General features: G+C 38.9%; 1 protein-coding gene across 2 annotated transcripts in view; it reads left to right on the top strand.

Moving 5' to 3' along the window:
- tex2l (testis expressed 2, like) overlaps positions 1-20,000 on the top strand; it is a 43,794-nt gene that overhangs the window by 11,296 nt on the left and 12,498 nt on the right. Inside the window, exons 3-7 of one of the 2 annotated variants that reach the window (XM_062056102.1) lie at positions 12,531-12,731; positions 13,036-13,139; positions 13,212-13,357; positions 14,983-15,266; positions 17,086-17,235. In XM_062056102.1, the coding sequence (XP_061912086.1) occupies positions 12,531-12,731; positions 13,036-13,139; positions 13,212-13,357; positions 14,983-15,266; positions 17,086-17,235 (885 nt within the window). Of the gene's footprint in view, positions 1-12,530; positions 12,732-13,035; positions 13,358-14,982; positions 15,267-17,085; positions 17,236-20,000 lie in introns of both variants that reach the window. The other variant, XM_062056101.1, reaches the window with a different exon arrangement.

The following is a 20,000-nucleotide window of genomic DNA, read 5'->3' as shown; positions in this document are numbered from 1 at the left end:
TGCACCATGATTAGGGAAGGCTCTTTGCATTGGGTCATATGCTAATGCTGTGCTTGGATTTCTTTTAGACCATAGTGAGGAGTCATAACCCAATTTACTCATTCTGTCTACAGGATGGCGATAAAGTAGCTTATAACCTGACTTAATAAAACTTGAAATCTCCCTGCGACCCATTCTCTTACTAAACTCATGACGTATTGTGGTTTAAATTGAGGACGCCAGGCGGGCCGCTTTGGTTTGGACACCACTAATCTAGTGCCATGGGGAAATATCGCAAATACACCTCTATGCATACGGATGTCGAACACATCTCATTACGTCATCAACCCTCACCATCGTTGGCGAACGTAAGGCAGATGTGACAAATGTCTGCTTACTTTTAAGACGCCGTCTCACGCAATGATCAGCTTTTCTGTGCTCTTATTTGTTTCGCCTGTCTTTATTAAGAAGACTGTTAGCTTACAAGGGCTCCTAGTTTGTTTTCTAACATATGCAGTAACATATTGTGTACTTTGCCAGTCTATTATTTAGTCCGAATTATTAAGGACAAGTGGTAGAAAACTGATTATTACTCGACTTACTGTTAATATCTGGTCAGTTTCTTTTTGAACATTTTCTAAATACACTTCTGTTAAAATGTAATAAGCATTTATTCTGCTGTTGTTTGAATACTTTACATAAGTTGGGTGATACTACAAATGTAGGTGTGATTCCAATACCAAGTAGATACAAAGTCATACATTGGTCATAATTAAAGTTCTCCTGTGTCCAGGGACGTATTTCATGAGTTTATAAACAATAAAAAAGACATAAGATTCTGTGATAGTAAAAAGTATTAATGTAGTTTTGACTATATACGACCGTTGTACTTGGTATCGTTGCCGTCGATATTCGTATAGATCCACCCATTTGTTTACATTCAGGGGTGCTGGCTTGCTGTTAGCGGTTATGTATTGTATCCTCCTACGGTGTGTAGTGAAGCATGGTTAGCCATTCCTCGTCCTGCAGGGATGTTACTTGTGAGAAACGTATTTGTCCCCATTACGGCGAGGATTAGTGATTTTTCTTTTTGAACAATATGATCCGAAACGATTCAATGAGTTCAAATAGATTCAGTAACTTTTTAGCCCAAACATTTTCTGGTCACATTTTTAACATTCAAGCATTTTTCAATACAACTACAGTAACCAACATTTTAACAGCTAAATAAAATTCCCTGACCTGGCCATACAGTATATGTTGTCTGCCGACAAAGGACAGTGTCACAGGTGTGCAGGAGTATGAATGCCATCTCATCCCTGTTGATGGTGTTTGACCCTTGCTTCCTAATTTCCATAACGTCCTTCATCCATCTCTTGTATTTATTAGTTTCTGATGATGTATGACTTTTCCTTGGCTGCCAGTTGATGTGTTCCGAAAGTTGGTGCGTCGCCGTAACTTGCTCCACTGTAACTTCCGTGTTGTCCGTCGCGTCTTTTGTGGCCCAAAGTTGTGTTGTGGCTTTACATTATTATTTTGTGTCGTTTGTATTTCTTATGGCTTTTGCAATCGTGCTGTAGCTGAAAGTTTTTGTGTTGTAATTTCTGGTGTTGTCTTGTGGTGTTTGCGTTTGTTGTGACCTTTCTTGAACACCGCCATTTTTGTTTTGATGACGTCACAGACGAACAAATAGATCTATTTTTGAAAGTGTTAAACTTCATATAAAGTCTGCCGTTCTCAAATACAGTGTTTTCCTTTTTCTAGTATCGATTGATTCCCTTTTAAAACGGTCTTGGATTGATACCTATCTTCCGGCACAGATCGCTATACTTAAAATTTAGGATTATAAATCAATCCTAACTTGGTACACCCCTAAAAGGCAGTATAGTTCATAGATAGTATTGTTTAGTTCAGGGGTCGGCAACCCGCGGCTCTAGAGCCGCATGCGGCTCTTTAGCGCCGCCCTAGTGGCTCTCTGAAGCTTTTTCAAAAATGTATGAAAAATGGAAAAAGATGAGGGGGAAAAAAATATATTTTTTGTTTTAATATGGTTTCTGTATGACAAACATGACACAAACCTCCCTAATTGTTATAAATCACGCTGTTTATATTAAACATGCTTCACTGATTCGCGTATTTGGCAAGCGCCGTTTTGTCCTACTAATTTTGGCGGTCCTTGAACTCACCTTAGTTTGTTTACATGTATAAGTTTCTCCGACTTTCTAGGACGTGTTTTATGCCACTTCTTTTTCTGTCTCATTTTGTCCACCACACTTTTAACGTTGTGCATGAATGCACAAAGGTGAGTTTTGTTGATGTTATTGACTCGTGTGGAGTGCTAATCAGACATATTTGGTCACTGCATGACTGCAAGCTAATCGATGCTAACATGCTATTTAGGCTAGCTATATGTACATATTGCATCATTATGCCTAATTTGTAGCTATATTTGAGCTCATTTAGTTTCCTTTAAGTCCTCTTAATTCAATTTATATCTCATGACACACTATCTGTATGTAATATGGCTTTTAATTTGTTGCGGCTCCAGACAGATTTGTTTTTGTATTTTTGGTCCAATATGGCTCTTTCAACATTTTGGGTTGCCGACCCCTGGTTTAGTTCATTAGTACTGTGGTACTTTATTATTACCAGTATACCACACAAACCTAGTTCGAACTTATATCTGTCAGTAGACTCCAAATGGAAGCGCTAAAAACTACAACACGGCTGGCGGGTGGAAGCCACAATTGAAATGGAGGCATGTAAATAAGATTGCCTACAAAAGGGCGCATCCTAAAAAGATGGTCAGAAAGCGGCTTGAAGACGGTCTGTAAAACATAATATGTACAACATTTTGACCAAACAACCACCATTTTATGTTATGTAGACCACAAGCAAGCATGTATTGATCAGCTATATACTGCATATAGGCAGTGTTGGGACTAACGCGTTACAAAGTAACGCCGTTAGTTTCGGCGGTAACTAGTAATCTAACGCGTTATTTTTTATATTCAGTAACTCAGTTACCGTTACTACATGATGCGTTACTGCGTTATTTTACGTTATTTTTTATTTAGGTTTGGCTAGAAACAGAAGATCTGAGTGTGTTTTATTGCAGCGCTACGGTGTCGTTCTTCTGAATCTCTTGTGTCACACGGAGGCGCGCTGTGTGTGTGTCTGAGTGTGGGAAGGGGAGGGAGGGACAGAGAGAGCGAGAGAGTTGTTAACGCGCATGCGTCGCCAGGCTCAGCTTTTTATCGATAGATTTATTAGATTTCATTTTTTATTATCTATAGCAGGGGTGTCAAAAGTGTGCACCGGAGGCCATTTGCAGCCCACAGCTAATGTTTTAAAGGCCCACAGCACATTCTAAAAATACTATTAAAATAAACAAAAACATAACAAAATTGAAATAAAAAAGCTTAAATGTTAAATGTAATTTAGAAAGAGTTGCAATGTTGACTAATAAAACAAAGCTGTTTTTTTTTCATTGCTCAAAACATAATATTAAATCATAATCAATGTTATTATGAATTATAGTACACACACTCAGTCAATTCTCTTATATACTCTTTATTTCTAGACTTCTAGGGTGTTTGATTATCACATCACTCTAAATGTATAGACTATAAAGTTCACAAACAAAAAGAGGGATGCTAGTGGGGCAGGCCAATCTTTCCTTATCTCTAAACTAAAACTGGGGAAATGTGTAGAGTGTTCTGGGCTTCAGACAAGATTTTATTTCAGAATTCCTTGAGAGAAAAAACGCCTGGTTAGGCTTTGGTATGTAAAGTTAAACTACTTCCTTGGTTTACAGCTATGTTGTTATTATGCTGTTTGTTACTTATGTATGTTATGTTGCAGCTATTTAAAATAGTTTTGTCAATTTGTTCTGGCCTGAAATAAATTGGCCCTTTGAAACATATCTTTGTCTTTGTGTGTTGTATGTAGAGCACATTGCTTAGCAGAGTTCAGTGATGCAAATGCATGTCAAGTTGATCAACAGATTGTATTATTCTCCAGTGCAATAACAGTACTGAAATGAAGGCTATAAGGGCATTAATGGGAGCTTAAAAAAAAAAGAAGAAGAAAAAAAAGTAACTAAATAGTTACTTTTCACAGTAACGCATTACTTTTTGGTGTAAGTAACTGAGTTAGTAACTGAGTTACTTTTGAAATAAAGTAACTAGCAACTGTAGCTAGTTACTGGTTTTCAGTAACCAACCCAACACTGCATATAGGTCACCTACAGTAGGAAGAGGATTCATATGGCCCCATTCGTCATGGTTTACCTGACACATGGAATGTGACAAATTTGGGGCGTGCACTATCCACTATACAGATGACAGTAGAGTGTTGAATATCTTCAGAATGTGTTTTGTGGCAATTCCAATTTTGACCACAGCGTCTGTTGTTATGTAGAAGGGCGCCTTCCATCATTTTCAGCAGTATGCATTGCAAAATGATTAACCCACCCTCTTCCTCTCATGTAAGATCCACCCAGGAATGGGGCCATATGAATCCCTTCTCTACAGTAACTCAAGTATTGAAGGATTTGAGGACTGTTAAGGCAACCTTCATTGAAATCAGTCTTACGTGGAGACTTTAACATTGATCTTTTGAACCCCAATAAACAAACGTCCATTGATGACTTCACAGACACAAAGTATATTATGAGTTTATATCCTAAAATCACACGGCCAAGCAGAATCACATAACCACGCTTATTGATAATATTTTTACTAATGATTGTGATAATACAACAAGCGTTTTGCTCACAACCGACATCAATGATCATCTACCAGTTTTCCCAGTCCATGATGGAAACTAAAAGAAGAGGAACTGGGACGACAAAACGACATTTCAAAAATTACGCACAGAAAAAAGTATGAGTTACTTTAAGAATGATCTGAGAGAACTTCATATTGCTCGCTAGTGTTACCATATCTGAGTTATTGTGCAGAATTATAGGGAAATGTTTACAAAAGTACATTACATTCACTCATTGTGTTACAAAAAACATCAGTTAGGATAGTATATCATGTTGATTATAGAGAACATACAAACACTATATTTATGAAATTAAAAATATTGAAATGTATTGATTTGGTGCTAAAATTATGTCCAAAGCAAACTATTGTATAACCTGCTACCCAAGAATACAACAATTATTCTCAAAGAAAGAAAAAAAATATAACCTTAGAGGAAAAAAACAACTTAAAACATGTATACGCACGTACAACACTTGAAACCTTTAGCATATCAGTATGTGGAGTTAAATTATGGAATGAATTAAGCAAATAAGTCAAACAATGTGCTAACTACACTTTACAAAACTGTTTAAATTACAAGTGTTTACAAAATACAAGGAAGAAAAGAAACGTCTTGAACCTTATTGAAAACGAGATATTCTTCATCTCAGTATGTTAATCACAACTGACTTAATTATCTATTACAATAACTGATCTATTAATAGACTTAGACTTAGACTTAGACAAACTTTATTGATCCACAAGGGAAATTGTTCCACACAGTAGCTCAGTTACAAAGGATGGAAAGGGTAAGGATGGAAAGGATAATGCACACAAGGGCATAAAAAGAGGGCGAAAACAAAAGGTACAATGTAGACTAAAAATGTACCATAGTAGCTATATAAAATATAACATATATGTAATATTTACATATACAGTATATAATATATACTGATATATTATGTTATTATATTATATACTATGTGTAGATAATTTATACAATATACAACAAAACCCAATTACCATGTACAATAGTATACCATGTACAATATTACATTGATATGACATAATAATGATTCACAGATGTAAATTATGTTACAAAATCAAAACAATAAGTGAACATATGTGTTGGTAAGTGCTCTCAAGTGGAAAACGGGTAGAATTAAATAAGCTTTGCTTTACCCTACTCTATTTTGTAAAGAGAAATGATATGTAAATGATCTGATATGTCATATGTAAGTGTGTTCACGTTCGGAATAAACTCAACTCAACAAGGAAGTGTTTTAAATGTATCATAAAAAAATCCCCATATGACTACTTTAAATCTCAATGTACTAATAGTGCTTTATCCGAAGCACAGAGATGTAGTGAGGGGGCACTGCAGAAAACATGCTAAGTAATATAAAATCCAACCATCTCCTGTGTTTCTCTTAAAAGTTTATTTAAACACTATGAAAAACTACCACGTTCCCATTTTCTAAATTAAATCTCTGACATTTAAAGTCTACAATTGTATTAACAGAAGCACTTACAATAAGCTTTCACTCACACAAATGAGTTCTTAAAGGGAGGGGTGTCAAGGCAAAGGTCACATCTACAACTCTACTGACATATTCCTTCACAGACTAAAGTGAAAGTGCCCTGCAAGGCACATAATTGCAATTAACTGAAACAAACCACTGGAGTCTTTGTGGTAATCACAGTGCTCCTCCAGTCCTGCAGCAGAACTTACCGGTACTGTAACAGGCACTAAGATACTGTCAGCTCTCGAGGCCATTTGCAGCACACAGCAGGCTGCAGGCTGCTCTAATTTGTCAGCGCATAAGTCAGGTGGGGGCTGGTGAGCCTTGGGATTCAATAGTCATAAGCAGTTTACTAAAGTGCAAAATGACTTATAATGAGTGTTTATTTATTAGTTTTTCATTTTAGAGACACCTAACCTTGTGTGTGACTTTTGCCGCACCACACAACGGCCTGAAACATTAAAGTCAATCCAGAAAACTACGATTTCACCTGTCAACAAACTCAAAGTGTACTATTGTTATTTTCCAATTTAAATGTAAATATATTAAAGGTGGCGTTATTTTTCCAGGGTTTCTGCAGGTAACAGCAAATCTAATTTAATGCTTTTTAATGCCTTTTCTAATGCCACGGGAAACACATTTCTGCAGATCCTTTATTATTTTTATACAAGGTTGTACGGTATACCGGTGTTAGTATAGTACCGTGATACTAATGAATTATACTCGGTACTATACCCCTCTGAAAAGTACTGGTCCAGTATGATCCTGTAACGACTTGGTATCGGATTGATACCCAAATTTGTAGTATCATCCAAGACTAATGTAAAGTATCAAACAACAGAAGAATAAATGATTTTTACATTTTAACAGAAGTGTAGATAGAGCATGTTAAAAGAGAAAGTAAGCAGATATTAACAGCAAATGAACAAGTAGATTAATAATTCATTGTCTACCACTTGTTCTTAATCATTTTGACAAAATGCATACGTCAGCAGCTAAATTAGGAGCATTTGTTTGCTTACTTACTAAAAAAAGACAAGTTGTCTTGTATGTTCACTATTTTATTAAGGGACAAACTTGCAATAAGAAACATATGTTTAATGTACCCTAAGATTTTTTTGTTAAAACAAAGCCAATAATGCAATTTTTTGTGGTCCCCTTTATTTAGAAAAGTACCGAAAAGTATCGAAATAATTTTGGTACCGGTACCAAAATATTGGTATTGGGACAACACTATTTTTATAGTCAAAACCTTACAACTGTCTGTACAGACAAAATTGTCAGCCTTTGAAAAGTGTACATTAAAGGCCTACTGAAACCCACTACTAGGGGGCGGTATAGCTCGGTTGGTAGAGCGGCCGTGCCAGCAACTTGAGGGTTGCAGGTTCGATCCCCGCTTCCGCCATCCTAGTCACTGCCGTTGTGTCCTTGGGCAAGACACTTTACCCACCTGCTCCCAGTGCCACCCACACTGGTTTGAATGTAACTTAGATATTGGGTTTCACTATGTAAAGCGCTTTGAGTCACTTGAGAAAAAGCGTTATATAAATGTAATTCACTTCACTTCACTTCACTACTACCGACCACGCAGTCTGATAGTTTATATATCAATGATGAAATCTTAACATTGCAACACATGCCAATACGGCCGGGTTAACTTATAAAGTGCAATTTTAAATTTCCCGGGAAACTTCCGGTTGAAAACGTCTATTATGCGCGTGACGTCGATGGTTGAAGCGGAAGTATTCGGACACATTGTATCACAATTCAAAAAGCTCTGTTTTCATCGCAAAATTCCACAGTATTCTGGACATCTGTGTAGGTGAATATTTTGCAATTTGTTTAATGAACAATGGAGACTGCAAAGAAGAAAGCTGTAGGTGGGATCGGTGTATTAGCAGCTGGCTGCAGCAACACAACCAGGAGGACTTTGAGTTGGATAGCAGACGCGCTATCCGACGCTAGCCGCCGACCGCATCGATGATCGGGTGAAGTCCTTCGTCGCGCCGTCGATCGCTGGAACGCAGGTGAGCACGGGTGTTAATGAGCAGATGAGGGCTGACGTAGGTGGAGCGCTAATATTTTTGTCATAGCTCTGACGAGGTCCCTTAGCTAAGTTAGCTTCAATGGTGTCGTTAGCAACAGCATTGCTAGGCTTCGACATTGCTAGGCGGCACAGCATTAACCGTGTGGTTACAGGTTCAGTGTTTGGTTCGGTGTCTCCTGATAGTAGTATTGTTGATCTTCTGTCTATCCTTCCAGTCAGGGGCTTATTTCTTTTGTTTCTATCTGCATTTAAGCACGATGCTATCACGTTAGCTCCGTAGCTAAAGTGCTTCACCGATGTATTGTCGTGGAGATAAAAGTCACTGTGAATTTCCATTTCGCGTTCTCGACTCTCATTTTCAAGAGGATATAGTATCCGAGGTGGTTTAAAATACAAATCCGTGATCCACATTGGAAAAAGGAGAAAGTGTGGAATCCATTGAGCCCTTTTACCTAAGTTACGGTCAGAGCGAAAAAAGATACGTCCTGACTGCACTCTAGTCCTTCACTCTCATGTTCCTCATCCACAAATCTTTCATCCTCGCTCAAATTAATGGGGTAATCGTCGCTTTCTCGGTCCGAATCGCTCTCGCTGCTGGTGTAAACAATGGGGAAATGTGAGGAGCCCTTCAACCTGTGACGTCACGCTACTTCCGGTACAGGCAAGGCTTTTTTTTATCAGCGACCAAAAGTTGCGAACTTTATCGTCGATGTTCTCTACTAAATCCTTCCAGCAAAAATATGGCAATATCGCGAAATGATCAAGTATGACACATAGAATGGATCTGCTATCCCCGTTTAAATAAAAAAGATTCATTTCAGTAGGCCTTTAACTGTTACTCTCTAATGAATTAGAATTGCACACAAGACTGTTCATCCATAGAATGTATTTATTTTTCTCTAGTGGTAGCAGTAGCTGCAAGTTGTGGTGGCGTCATGGCGGCAGCAGAAGTTGCTTTGATGGTCACTCCAAAGAAATTGGGCACCCTTAACTGCGATTTCACTGCATTCAATTTCTTTAACGCCTATGCCTATGGACATTGAATGTAATGCTTTTGAATGCCATTATAGGCCTTAATTATCGCAAAATCCATTCATGATCAAAATCCAAGACCTGCTCAGTGGCCTTGTGGTTAGAGTGTCCGCCCAGAGACTGGAAGGTCGTGAGTTCAAACCCCGGCCGAGTCATACCAAAGTCTATATAAATGGGACCCATTGCCTCCCTGCTTGGCACTCAGCATCAAGGGTTGGAATTGGGGGTTAAATCATCAAAATGATTCCCGAGAGTGGCCACCGCTGCTGCTCACTGCTCCCCTCACCTCCCAGGGGGTTTACATGGGGATGGGTCAAATGCAGATGATAATTTCACCACACCTAGTGTGTGTGTGACTATCATTGGGACTTTGATTTTAATTTAATGACTTTAAAAGCTTTTTAATGACCCACAGAAACCGTTTTCCACATCCATCATGGATATGGACATGATCTCTTACTGTAAAACATATTTAAATGCTACATTCCACTACAATTTTTTTCATTTCATTGTTTTGTCCAATGATGTGGTTTTAGCTAAGTATATATTTACGATACATTACTCAAATGTAATTTTGTAGAGAGCATACCTCGACCAAAAGGTGGAATGTTGAATATACTTTGTTATTTATTAGCAAGCAGTCTACTTCTTGGTCCATGCTAAACCATAGCGTCAAAATGTAGTGTGGCTTCTGAGCTTTTGTAAAGTTTGAAGCTATTTTTTTTGGTCATTCAGATATGTCAAAAAACCCGGCGTCATAAATGTTAATACAAAATTAATATAGCAGTGAAAGTACAATAATAAGGTTGCTTGAATCAAATTAATAATGTGTAGGGCTACCATACCAAAAATGCAAAATAGTTTATTTCACCGGAGCGGCAAACCTTTAGCTTCGAACACTTCACTCAACACAGACGTCATATCCTTCATCAAAGCTCACCTTTAAGCATTCACACGCGCAGCACCATCATTTTGGAACAAGGATGCGGTGATAGAAGAAATGGCAAAAGATAATAAATCTTTTTGTGGTAACATAGGAGAAAGTTATGTACAAGTTTCACTTTTGCATCCCCTTTCCCATATCTGTGGTGCATTCAAAGACCCTCGAATAATGTTAGAAATGGAGGCGTCACTAGGTTTTAAAAACTGGGGGATACCTAACTCCCAGGAGATGTACCAATAATAAAGCTGTATAATCATAAACATAATTATGTTTTATGATTCATATTAGCTATTATAGCTTTACTCGAAGTAAAGGAAAACGTGGAAGATTTATAATCATATTTAGGTGTATAATGACATATTATATGATTATTTGGAGTAATATTCTGGCCACTTTATATTGAATTGTTGGCACTTTTTTTTGTAAAACTATCTTTTTTGTATTAGAACAAAATAATTTACAGGCATTATCTAAATATGTTAATCACCTATTTAAAAAGTCAAAAACCTAATTTAAGTTTTTACATGTGTTTGAAAACATTAGATTCAACCGAATCCGTGCAATAGGTTAATTTAGTTATAATAATAACATTAATAATGGATTAGATTACAAGCGGTAGAAAATTATATAGGGCTGATGATGGTGGTGAGCTTCATTTGTAGTCTGTTTTGGAAAGAGAAAAACAAATATAAAAAATATATCCCCAGCAAGCCTCAAGAATGCATAAAGACCAATGCAGTGAAGTCAAAGCAGCACACACAAACTCTTAGAAATTGTGGTGTTTAACAAGAGATTACTAAAGTATTATTTTGGCCGTTACAAGACACAGCTGCCCTAGGGTAGATTGATGGAAAGGTGGCTGCCAATTTGCGCCTATGACCACCACCAGTCATTCACATTTTATACACCAGTGTGGGTGGCACTGAGAGCAAGGTGGGTGATATGTCTTACTCAGGGACATAACGACACTGATTAGAATGGCGGAAGCATGGTTTCGTACCGGTAACCTTTAACTTTCTGGATGGCCGCTATACCAACCAAGCCACGCCGCCCGAATACTAAACACTAGGGTTGTTGTTAGTATAGTACCGCAATACTAATGAATCATATTCGGTACTATACCGCCTCTGAAAAGTACCGGTCCACCAACCCCCCGCACCCCTGTCGTTGTGTCATTGTTGGTTTACGAGCAAAGAAGCATGTTCGGCAGTGCACTATCACGGAGTATTTACAAACAGACACAGTGTGTAGACAGAAAAGGGAGAACGAATGCATTGTGCCCTTAAAAACTAAAGATAAAGGTGAAGTTATAACCCTGAAACGCACTCAGGAAGAGGTGCTTTAAGACATGGCTAGCTAGCTAGCGGCTAAAGTCTAGCCGCAGTCTGCAGTGTTTTATCTACTTCTAAATCACTAATCCTCGCCTCCATGGCGACAAATAAAGTACGTTTCTTACAAGTATCATCCCTGCAGGACGAGGTATAGCTAAACATGCTTCACTACAAACAGTAGCTCACCGGCGTCAAAATGTAAACAAACACCATTGGTGGATCTACACCTAGCATCCACTGTAATGATACCAAGTACAGGAGCGTATCTAGTCGATACTACTATGATTACGTCGATATTTTTTGGCATCACAACATCTTTTTTCGTTTTTTTAAATTTATATCATGTTTATAAAGTCAGGAAATATGTCCCTGGACACATGAGGACTTTGAATATGACCAATGTATGATCCTGTAACCCAAATTTGTGGTATCATCCAAAACTAATGTAAAGCATCCAAACAACAGAAGAATATGTGAATATTACATTTTGTGTAGATAGAACATGTTAAAAGAGAAAGTAAGCAGATATTAACAGTAAATGAACAAGTAGATTAATAATTCATTTTCTACCACTTGTCCTTAATAATTTTGACAAAATAATAGAATGGAAAATGATATGTTACTGCATACATCAGCAGACTAATTAGGAGCCTTTGTTAGCTTACTTACTAATAAAATACAAGTTGCCTTGTATGTTCACTATTTTATTTAAGGACTAACTTGCAATAAGAAACATATGTTTAATGTACCCTAAGATTTTTTGTTGAAATAAAGCCAATAATCCCATTTTTTGTGGTCCCTTTTATTTAGAAAAGTATCGAAAAGTACCGAAAAGTATCTAAATAATTTTGGTACCGGTACCGGTGCCAAAATATTGGTATCGGGACACCACTACTAAACACTTGTTTTTTTCTCTTTCTCCAGGGTTGGATGAATGAGATTCAGGATTATGACCCAGAAACCTTCCATTCAGCGCAGACTCACTCTGTGTTTGCCACACTGGAGGGCTCCTGCCTTCGACTTGACACCCCTCAGTCGAACATCAGTCGCAGAGCCATGTACGACCAGAGAGTCCACGAGTCCGCTTTCATCAAGACACGTGCCTACCAGCTGGAGAGGAGCAAAGTATGATGGCTGCTGAAGTGAAGTGAAGAGGGTTTCTTTTTGCATATAACGCAAATATTTTCCAAGGTTTATTTTACTATCAGAGAGCATTAATGCTTGTAGCAAATGTAAAATGAATCAATTTGACTTCAAATACACATTTGTTACAGATGGAATGCAAAGTGAGAAGGATGCATCAGCAGATGTTAGGAGTGTACAGTATATGGTTCAACCTTGGCAGTGATTGGCTGAATTAAAGAAGAGCGTCACTCATTCGAGGGCTTAATAAATTAGGTGTATAATTCTCTTCAATTGTTCCCCATAGGTGTTCTTGCTGCCAACTGTGTTGGCTCGGAAGAGAGTGTGGAACCCCAAATATCCCATCTGCATCCAGCTGGCCAGTACCTCTCAGGAGGACGCTGGGCAAAGGTCAGAAAGGAGTCAGAAAGAGGAGTGGCCAGGATCTGAACCCAAAAGTCAAAGTTTTTCTAAACCCACCAGTGACCCATGTGCAACTCTTTACCTCTTCGGACGAACGGGACGGGAAAAGGAGGAGTGGTTTCGCCATTTCTTGCTCGCATCCATGAATGCAGAGCAAGAGAAAGACCACAACCAACCACGGTCTGGCAGATGTGTGCCTCCATCGGGTAAGAGAACCATGGATAATGTATTAGAAGGTCTCTAGATAAGGCATCTATACAAACAGCATGTATATGTGTATGTGTGGATTATGGATTACACGCTCTAATTCTTTGCATGTCAAAGCCAATCCTATTTGTGAGAACATACACATCTCACTGTGGCAACAAGCAAGGACACCAGGGAACAACTGTAGTTTAATAAAGTCAGTGCGTGAATTATGATCTGTTTTTACGACATACTGTATATGTTAGTCGCCACACTTTGTTTGCATAAGACTTGTGCAATATTTATTATCAAAGCAGTCTATTACACTGCCAAGCTATGATGTGATCTCATTCATTTACACTGTATTGGTTGAACAATTAAATAAATGATAAATAAATGATAAATGGGTTATACTTGTATAGCGCTTTTCTACCTTCAAGGTACTCAAAGCGCTTTGACAGTATTTCCACATTTACCCATTCACACACACATTCACACTGATGGCGGGAGCTGCCATGCAAGGCGCTAACCAGCAGCCATCAGAGGCAAAGGGTGAAGTGTCTTGCCCAAGGACACAACGGACGTGACTAGGAAGGTAGAAGGTGGGAATTAAGAAAACAATGCATAGAAAAATTATTTTTCAGTGTTTTTCCTAATATGTTCTTTGTTTGTCTTCCCCTTACTTTTTGTAAATGACCTGACTAAAATACAGGAAAACACCAACCTTGAATACTTATTAAAGGACATTTAGATGTTAAACCAGGGGTGTCAAACTAATTTTGGATCGGGGACCACATGGAGAAAAATCTACTCCCAAGCGGGCCGGACTGGTAAAATCACGGCACGATAACTTAAAAATAAAGACTTCAGATTGTTTTCTTTGTTTAAAAATAGAACAAGCACATTCTGAAAATGTACAAATCATAATATTGGGGTTTTTTATACTTACATGTTGTGGTTAATAGTATTCTACCTTTATTTGTCCTTATTTAAGTTATGTGGTAATGTTCATCAGTCAACTCATTGGTGTTGATTTTCAATCTTTCAAGAAAAAAAAATTATATAAAAATCAAATCACAGGATGTTATTCATGTACTTTGCTCATTTTCCTCGACTGGTGTACTAACATCATGTGTTTTTTTTTGCACATGTAGCATAATCTACAAAGATACAAATAATTGCTATTGTGACATCTAGTGGACACATTTAGAACAGCAGTTTCTTTCATTAAAAAATTTCAGCTCATTTTTATACTTAGCAAACTCATCCCGCGGGCCGGATAAAACCTGTTTGACACCCCTGTGTTAAACGGTTGTTCAGCTTTGCAAAAGTAAACACGCTTTTATCAGAGGTTATAGATGCAAGCCGATCTCATCCATTTTTTTTTCTTTTTTGCTGATATTGGACCAATATCTAATATCAATATTGAATTGAAACATCCCTATCATTTATATGTTTCAAAATAAGTGAAGAGTAATGACCATTTGAATGATATCTGCAATAGTATTCTGGTCGTCGTTTTGCAGCAAAAAAATATGTCTGTTCGTTAGTGGCTATTTGGTGTGAGGCTTAAACACCTCCACCTCACTACACATGTCAAAAACATTATTTTTGCTAACTACATTATATGCCCACTCCCCCGCAGGTGACCCAGTACTGTCACAGAGTGTCAGCAGTCATGGTGATACCCCATGCAGCAAAGGCTCCACCAGCAGAGTGGGCAGCAGTGAAGACGATGCTCCCTCCACACCCCCGGTCTGCCCCAACCCTGCAGCTCCTCTCGGTCAGACCTCCAGCAGCACCACCAGGGGCCTTTCTCTTCTCGACTACCCCGGGTATATGGCTCGCCTTCTGGCTGCAGAAGACTCGCCCTCACTCTCAAGCCCCGGCGTTGGCAGCACAGAAACGAGCCCCAAACTCAAAGGAAATGTAAGTCAAGCTGAAGCCTGGTGTTGCCATCTACAAACCCCGTTTCCATATGAGTTGGGAAATTGGGTTTGATGTAAATATAAACGGAATACAATGATTTGCAAATCATTTTCAACCCATATTCAGTTGAATATGCTACAAAGACAACATATTTGATGTTCAAACTGATAAACTTTTTTTTTTGTGCAAATAATCATTAACTTTAGAATTTGATGCCAGCAACACGTGACAAAGAAGTTGGGAAAGGTGGCAATAAATACTGATAAAGTTGAGGAATGCTCATCAAAAACTTATTTGGAACATCCCACAGGTGAACAGGCAAATTGGGAACAGGTGGGTGCCATGATTGGGTATAAAAGTAGATTCCATGAAATGCTCAGTCATTCACAAACAAGGATGGGGCGAGGGTCACCACTTTGTCAACAAATGCGTGAGCAAATTGTTGAACAGTTTAAGAAAAACCTTTCTCAACCAGCTATTGCAAGGAATTTAGGGATTTCACCATCTACGGTCCGTGATATCATCAAAGGGTTCAGAGAATCTGGAGAAATCACTGCACGTAAGCAGCTAAGCCCGTGACCTTCGATCCCTCAGGCTGTACTGCATCAACAAGCGACATCAGTGTGTAAAGGATATCACCACATGGGCTCAGGAACACTTCAGAAACCCACTGTCAGTAACTACAGTTGGTCGCTACATCTGTAAGTGCAAGTCAAAACTCTCCTATGCAAGGCGAAAACAGTTTATCAACAACACCCAGAAACGCCGTCGGCTTCGCTGGGCCTGAGCTCATCTAAGATGGACTGATACAAAGTGGAAAAGTGTTCTGTGGTCTGAAGAGTCCACATTTCAAATTGTTTTTGGAAACTGTGGACGTCGTGTCCTCCGGACCAAAGAGGAAAAGAACCATCCGGATTGTTATAGGCGCAAAGTTGAAAAGCCAGCATCTGTGATGGTATGGGGGTGTATTAGTGCCCAAGACATGGGTAACTTACACATCTATGAAGGTGCCATTAATGCTAAAAAGGTACATACAGGTTTTGGAGCAACATATGTTGCCATCCAAGCAACGTTACCATGGACGCCCCTGCTTATTTCAGCAAGACAATGCCAAGCCACGTGTTACATAAACGTGGCTTCATAGTAAAAGAGTGCGGGTACTAGACTGGCCTGCCTGTAGTCCAGACCTGTCTCCCATTGAAAATGTGTGGCGCATTATGAAGCCTAAAATACCACAACGGAGACCCCCAGACTGTTGAACAACTTAAGCTGTACATCAAGCAAGAATGGGAAATAATTCCACCTGAGAAACTTAAAAAATGTGTCTCCTCAGTTCCCAAACGTTTACTGAGTGTTGTTAAAAGGAAAGGCCATGTAACACAGTGGTGAACATGCCCTTTCCCAACTACTTTGGCACGTGTTCCAGCCATGAAATTCTAAGTTAATTATTATTTGCAAAAAAAAAACAAGTTTATGAGTTTGAACATCAAATATCTTGTCTTTCTAGTGCATTCAATTGAATATGGGTTGAAAAGGATTTGCAAATCATTGTATTCCGTTTATATTTACATCTAACACAATTTCCCAACTCATATGGAAACGGGGTTTGTAAGAGATAAGGGAGCGTTTAATAAGGGATCGTCCTCAGAAAAGTCTCACTGTAGAGAATATTGTAGATCCCAACCAAGGGGATGATACAAAATAGTAGGAATGTACCATTTTGATTCCAGCGTGGATGTACCAATGGCAAAAGTGTTTATCGTAATTTCTTGATGTGCATCCTTAAACTAACTCCAAGCTCGTTCTCTCTTCATGTCAGTGTTCCTGTGATTTGGCGGAGGACTGTGGGAGGAGTTCGACTGCGTGGGTGAACGCTCTGATCGGTCGCATCTTTTGGGACTTCCTGAGAGAGAAGTACTGGGCTGACATGGTTTCCTGTAAAATCCAGAAGAAGCTCAGCAAAATTAGAGTAAATACAATAATATTTATCGGGGGATGCACAATATATATATTTTTCCAGCTGATACTGATTACTTCTTGCTCCTTGATACCCATAACTTTTTAATAACTTTTTTTTTTAGGTAATTTTGACCGTGGTTAGTGCACAGAGGGTGGTAAGAAAGAGTCAAACAATGGTGGATTTGGCATACTGTACCTGTAGAGTTGTCCTATGACATCATTACAATGGTCGAGCGAACATCACATCCATAAATCAGGGTTGTTTATGCCCTGATTTTCATTGCGTCGTATTCTCTTAGCAAACTGAGCAGCGGCTCAGAAGTACATAACTTGGCTGCGGGGTGCAGTGTTTTCAGATATGGTGTGTGACAGGGTCTTCTGCATCTCTGACATTGCAGCGGCCAAGTATATTGCAGTATTGTTCTATCTCTGGGCTGCTGCGGTGGCGTCTTGCTGCTAGGGGAAGCAATCCGCTTTGTTCGGGTGATTTTCGTCTTAGCGTCCATGATTAACAGTTTAGCCTGCTTAGACGACTGGGTCTCCCCGCCCTCCCTTGCCCATCTGAGCGGGCGACACTCAGAGGGGCTATATGCAGCTTCTTTGCTGGCAAAGGCCTCTTCATTGGCTTTCAAGGCATGGATGCTATTGGCGCTTTGAGGTGGCTTAGCAGGGCCGTAACCAAAATACAGAGGTCAAAAATTGGTGGTCCAAGAAGAGCTTTGAAAAGTTGAAATCATGGTTATACCAAGCATCATATGAATATTACCTCGAGCAACACAATTTCAAGAATAATAAAAGCTTTCATTGAGGTATATTATCTAACATATTTGACAATTGCTATGATTTTGTAACAATCCATCCATCCATCCATTTTGTGGGGGTGGCTGGAGCCTATCCCATCTGCATTCGGGCAGAAGGCGGGGTACCCCTTGGAAAAGTCGCTTCGTAACAATCCATATTAAACAATTTTAACATCATTAAAACAAATTCAAAAACCCTGCTACCATCTCAACTCTTCTGGGATTTGAACACAGGACCTTCTGCGTTGCAAAACAAGTATTAATGATTCGTAAAAATCTGTCCACGTATCAGTGACAGACCATGACGTGGGCAGGAATATCCATCCATCCATCCATTTTCTACAGCTTGTCCCTATCGGGGTCGCGGGGGGTGCTGGAGCCTATCCCAGCTGCACTCGGGCGGAAGGCGGGGTACACCCTGGACAAGTCGCCACCTCATCGCAGGGCCAACGCAGATAGACAGACAACATTCACACTCACATTCACACACTAAGGCCAATTTAGCGTTTCGGGTAAAATTTAGTTTGAAGCGCCTTGTCATTCAGTAATTCATATTTGACATGTGCTTCGTCACGCAAAATGGAATCCCCCACTGATCACGAGGTCTTACGCGCAGCTCGTGTTCTGCTCTAAGGGCGGGGCGGCCATAATATCTGAACAAAATATTACCCGTCGGACATGTCAAGAGAAAATTTAGTTGGCGCAAACTTACACAAAGACTGTCCGCAAGGGTATTATACCGACAGTGTTTCACATTTATTTCACTCAGGTGAAACCAAGATCTCAAGCAGCTAAAATGCACCAAACATGGATAAGTGTTGAAAAAGTGTTTTGTATTTTCTACATCATGCTTTTTAGAGTATTTTGAATTCAGTGGTGTGCCGTCAGGGCCAGCAAGGCCTTCTCTGCTGGCCTAACATAACCAGAAATCATGATCATAATTAAAAATATTTTTTTTCTTTTATTTATTTTCCCTAAATATCTAAAACTATTCATATTCTCTTCATGTCATATTATGCTCCTTCCAGCACTGTTGTATTTAGGTTATAGAGTTTTTATCCAATCAGAATTCAGCTAGCTTATGTTGCTATGCTGTACCAAATCTGCCCGAAGCCTTCAGAATCAATAAAGCAGGCATCTTTGCGTAAGTGAACGGACACAAACATTTGACAGACAGTTGCAATAGCCAATAAAATCACGAGTTGTTGTCAGTAAGGTCTTCTAGATGGCCTAAGGCAGATATATATTGTGATGTTATGAGCTAGTTAACATAATAACTCCATTACCCAGCATGCCACAGTAGTGAAGCGCACGCACAGTAATCGCGTTTAGCCATGCCGGCAGCTGGATGTTTTTGATGAGGACCTTGTGGAGTAAATTTTAAGAACTCATCCAACACACCTCGTCTGCATCTTTTATGATTAGACAAGACAAAACATATATTTGCAAGGCCATTTTCAAGAAGGATATTTAAAGAGAAACTACATCTTGTAAGATGTCGGCCAACCCCGGAAGCTCGAATGGGTTCTACAGATGGTGAGTTCAGATATTTTATTTCTTTATTTTTTCACGTTTAATATGTTTTTTGCTATTTAAATTTTGACAGTACCACATAAGATATGTTTTAATTGCTGATGCGGGTTTATTGATTTTTAAATGTGCCATAAAAGTACCCGTTTGTACAGGTTGAGGAGGTTATGTTTTCTGACCATGTGTGTTGAATTTTTGTGTCAGTGTATTTGCATTGATTTAATTGAATAATATGCTCAAGAGCAACCACATTCTTTCAAGCACCAAGATCAAAATGATAGAGACTTTAATATTCCCAATAGCAATTTATGGATGTGAAAGTTGGACACTGAAAAAATACGGACTCACGAAAAATACTTGCTTTTGAGTTATGGTGTTGGCGCAGAATCTTAGAAATTCCGTGGACAAAAGGAATCTCAAATAAAGAAGTGGTAGATAAAATTAA

This window comes from Entelurus aequoreus, linkage group LG08 (assembly GCF_033978785.1).
Source record: "Entelurus aequoreus isolate RoL-2023_Sb linkage group LG08, RoL_Eaeq_v1.1, whole genome shotgun sequence".
Lineage (NCBI taxonomy): Eukaryota > Metazoa > Chordata > Actinopteri > Syngnathiformes > Syngnathidae > Entelurus > Entelurus aequoreus.
This window is presented reverse-complemented; position numbering and strand designations above follow the sequence as displayed.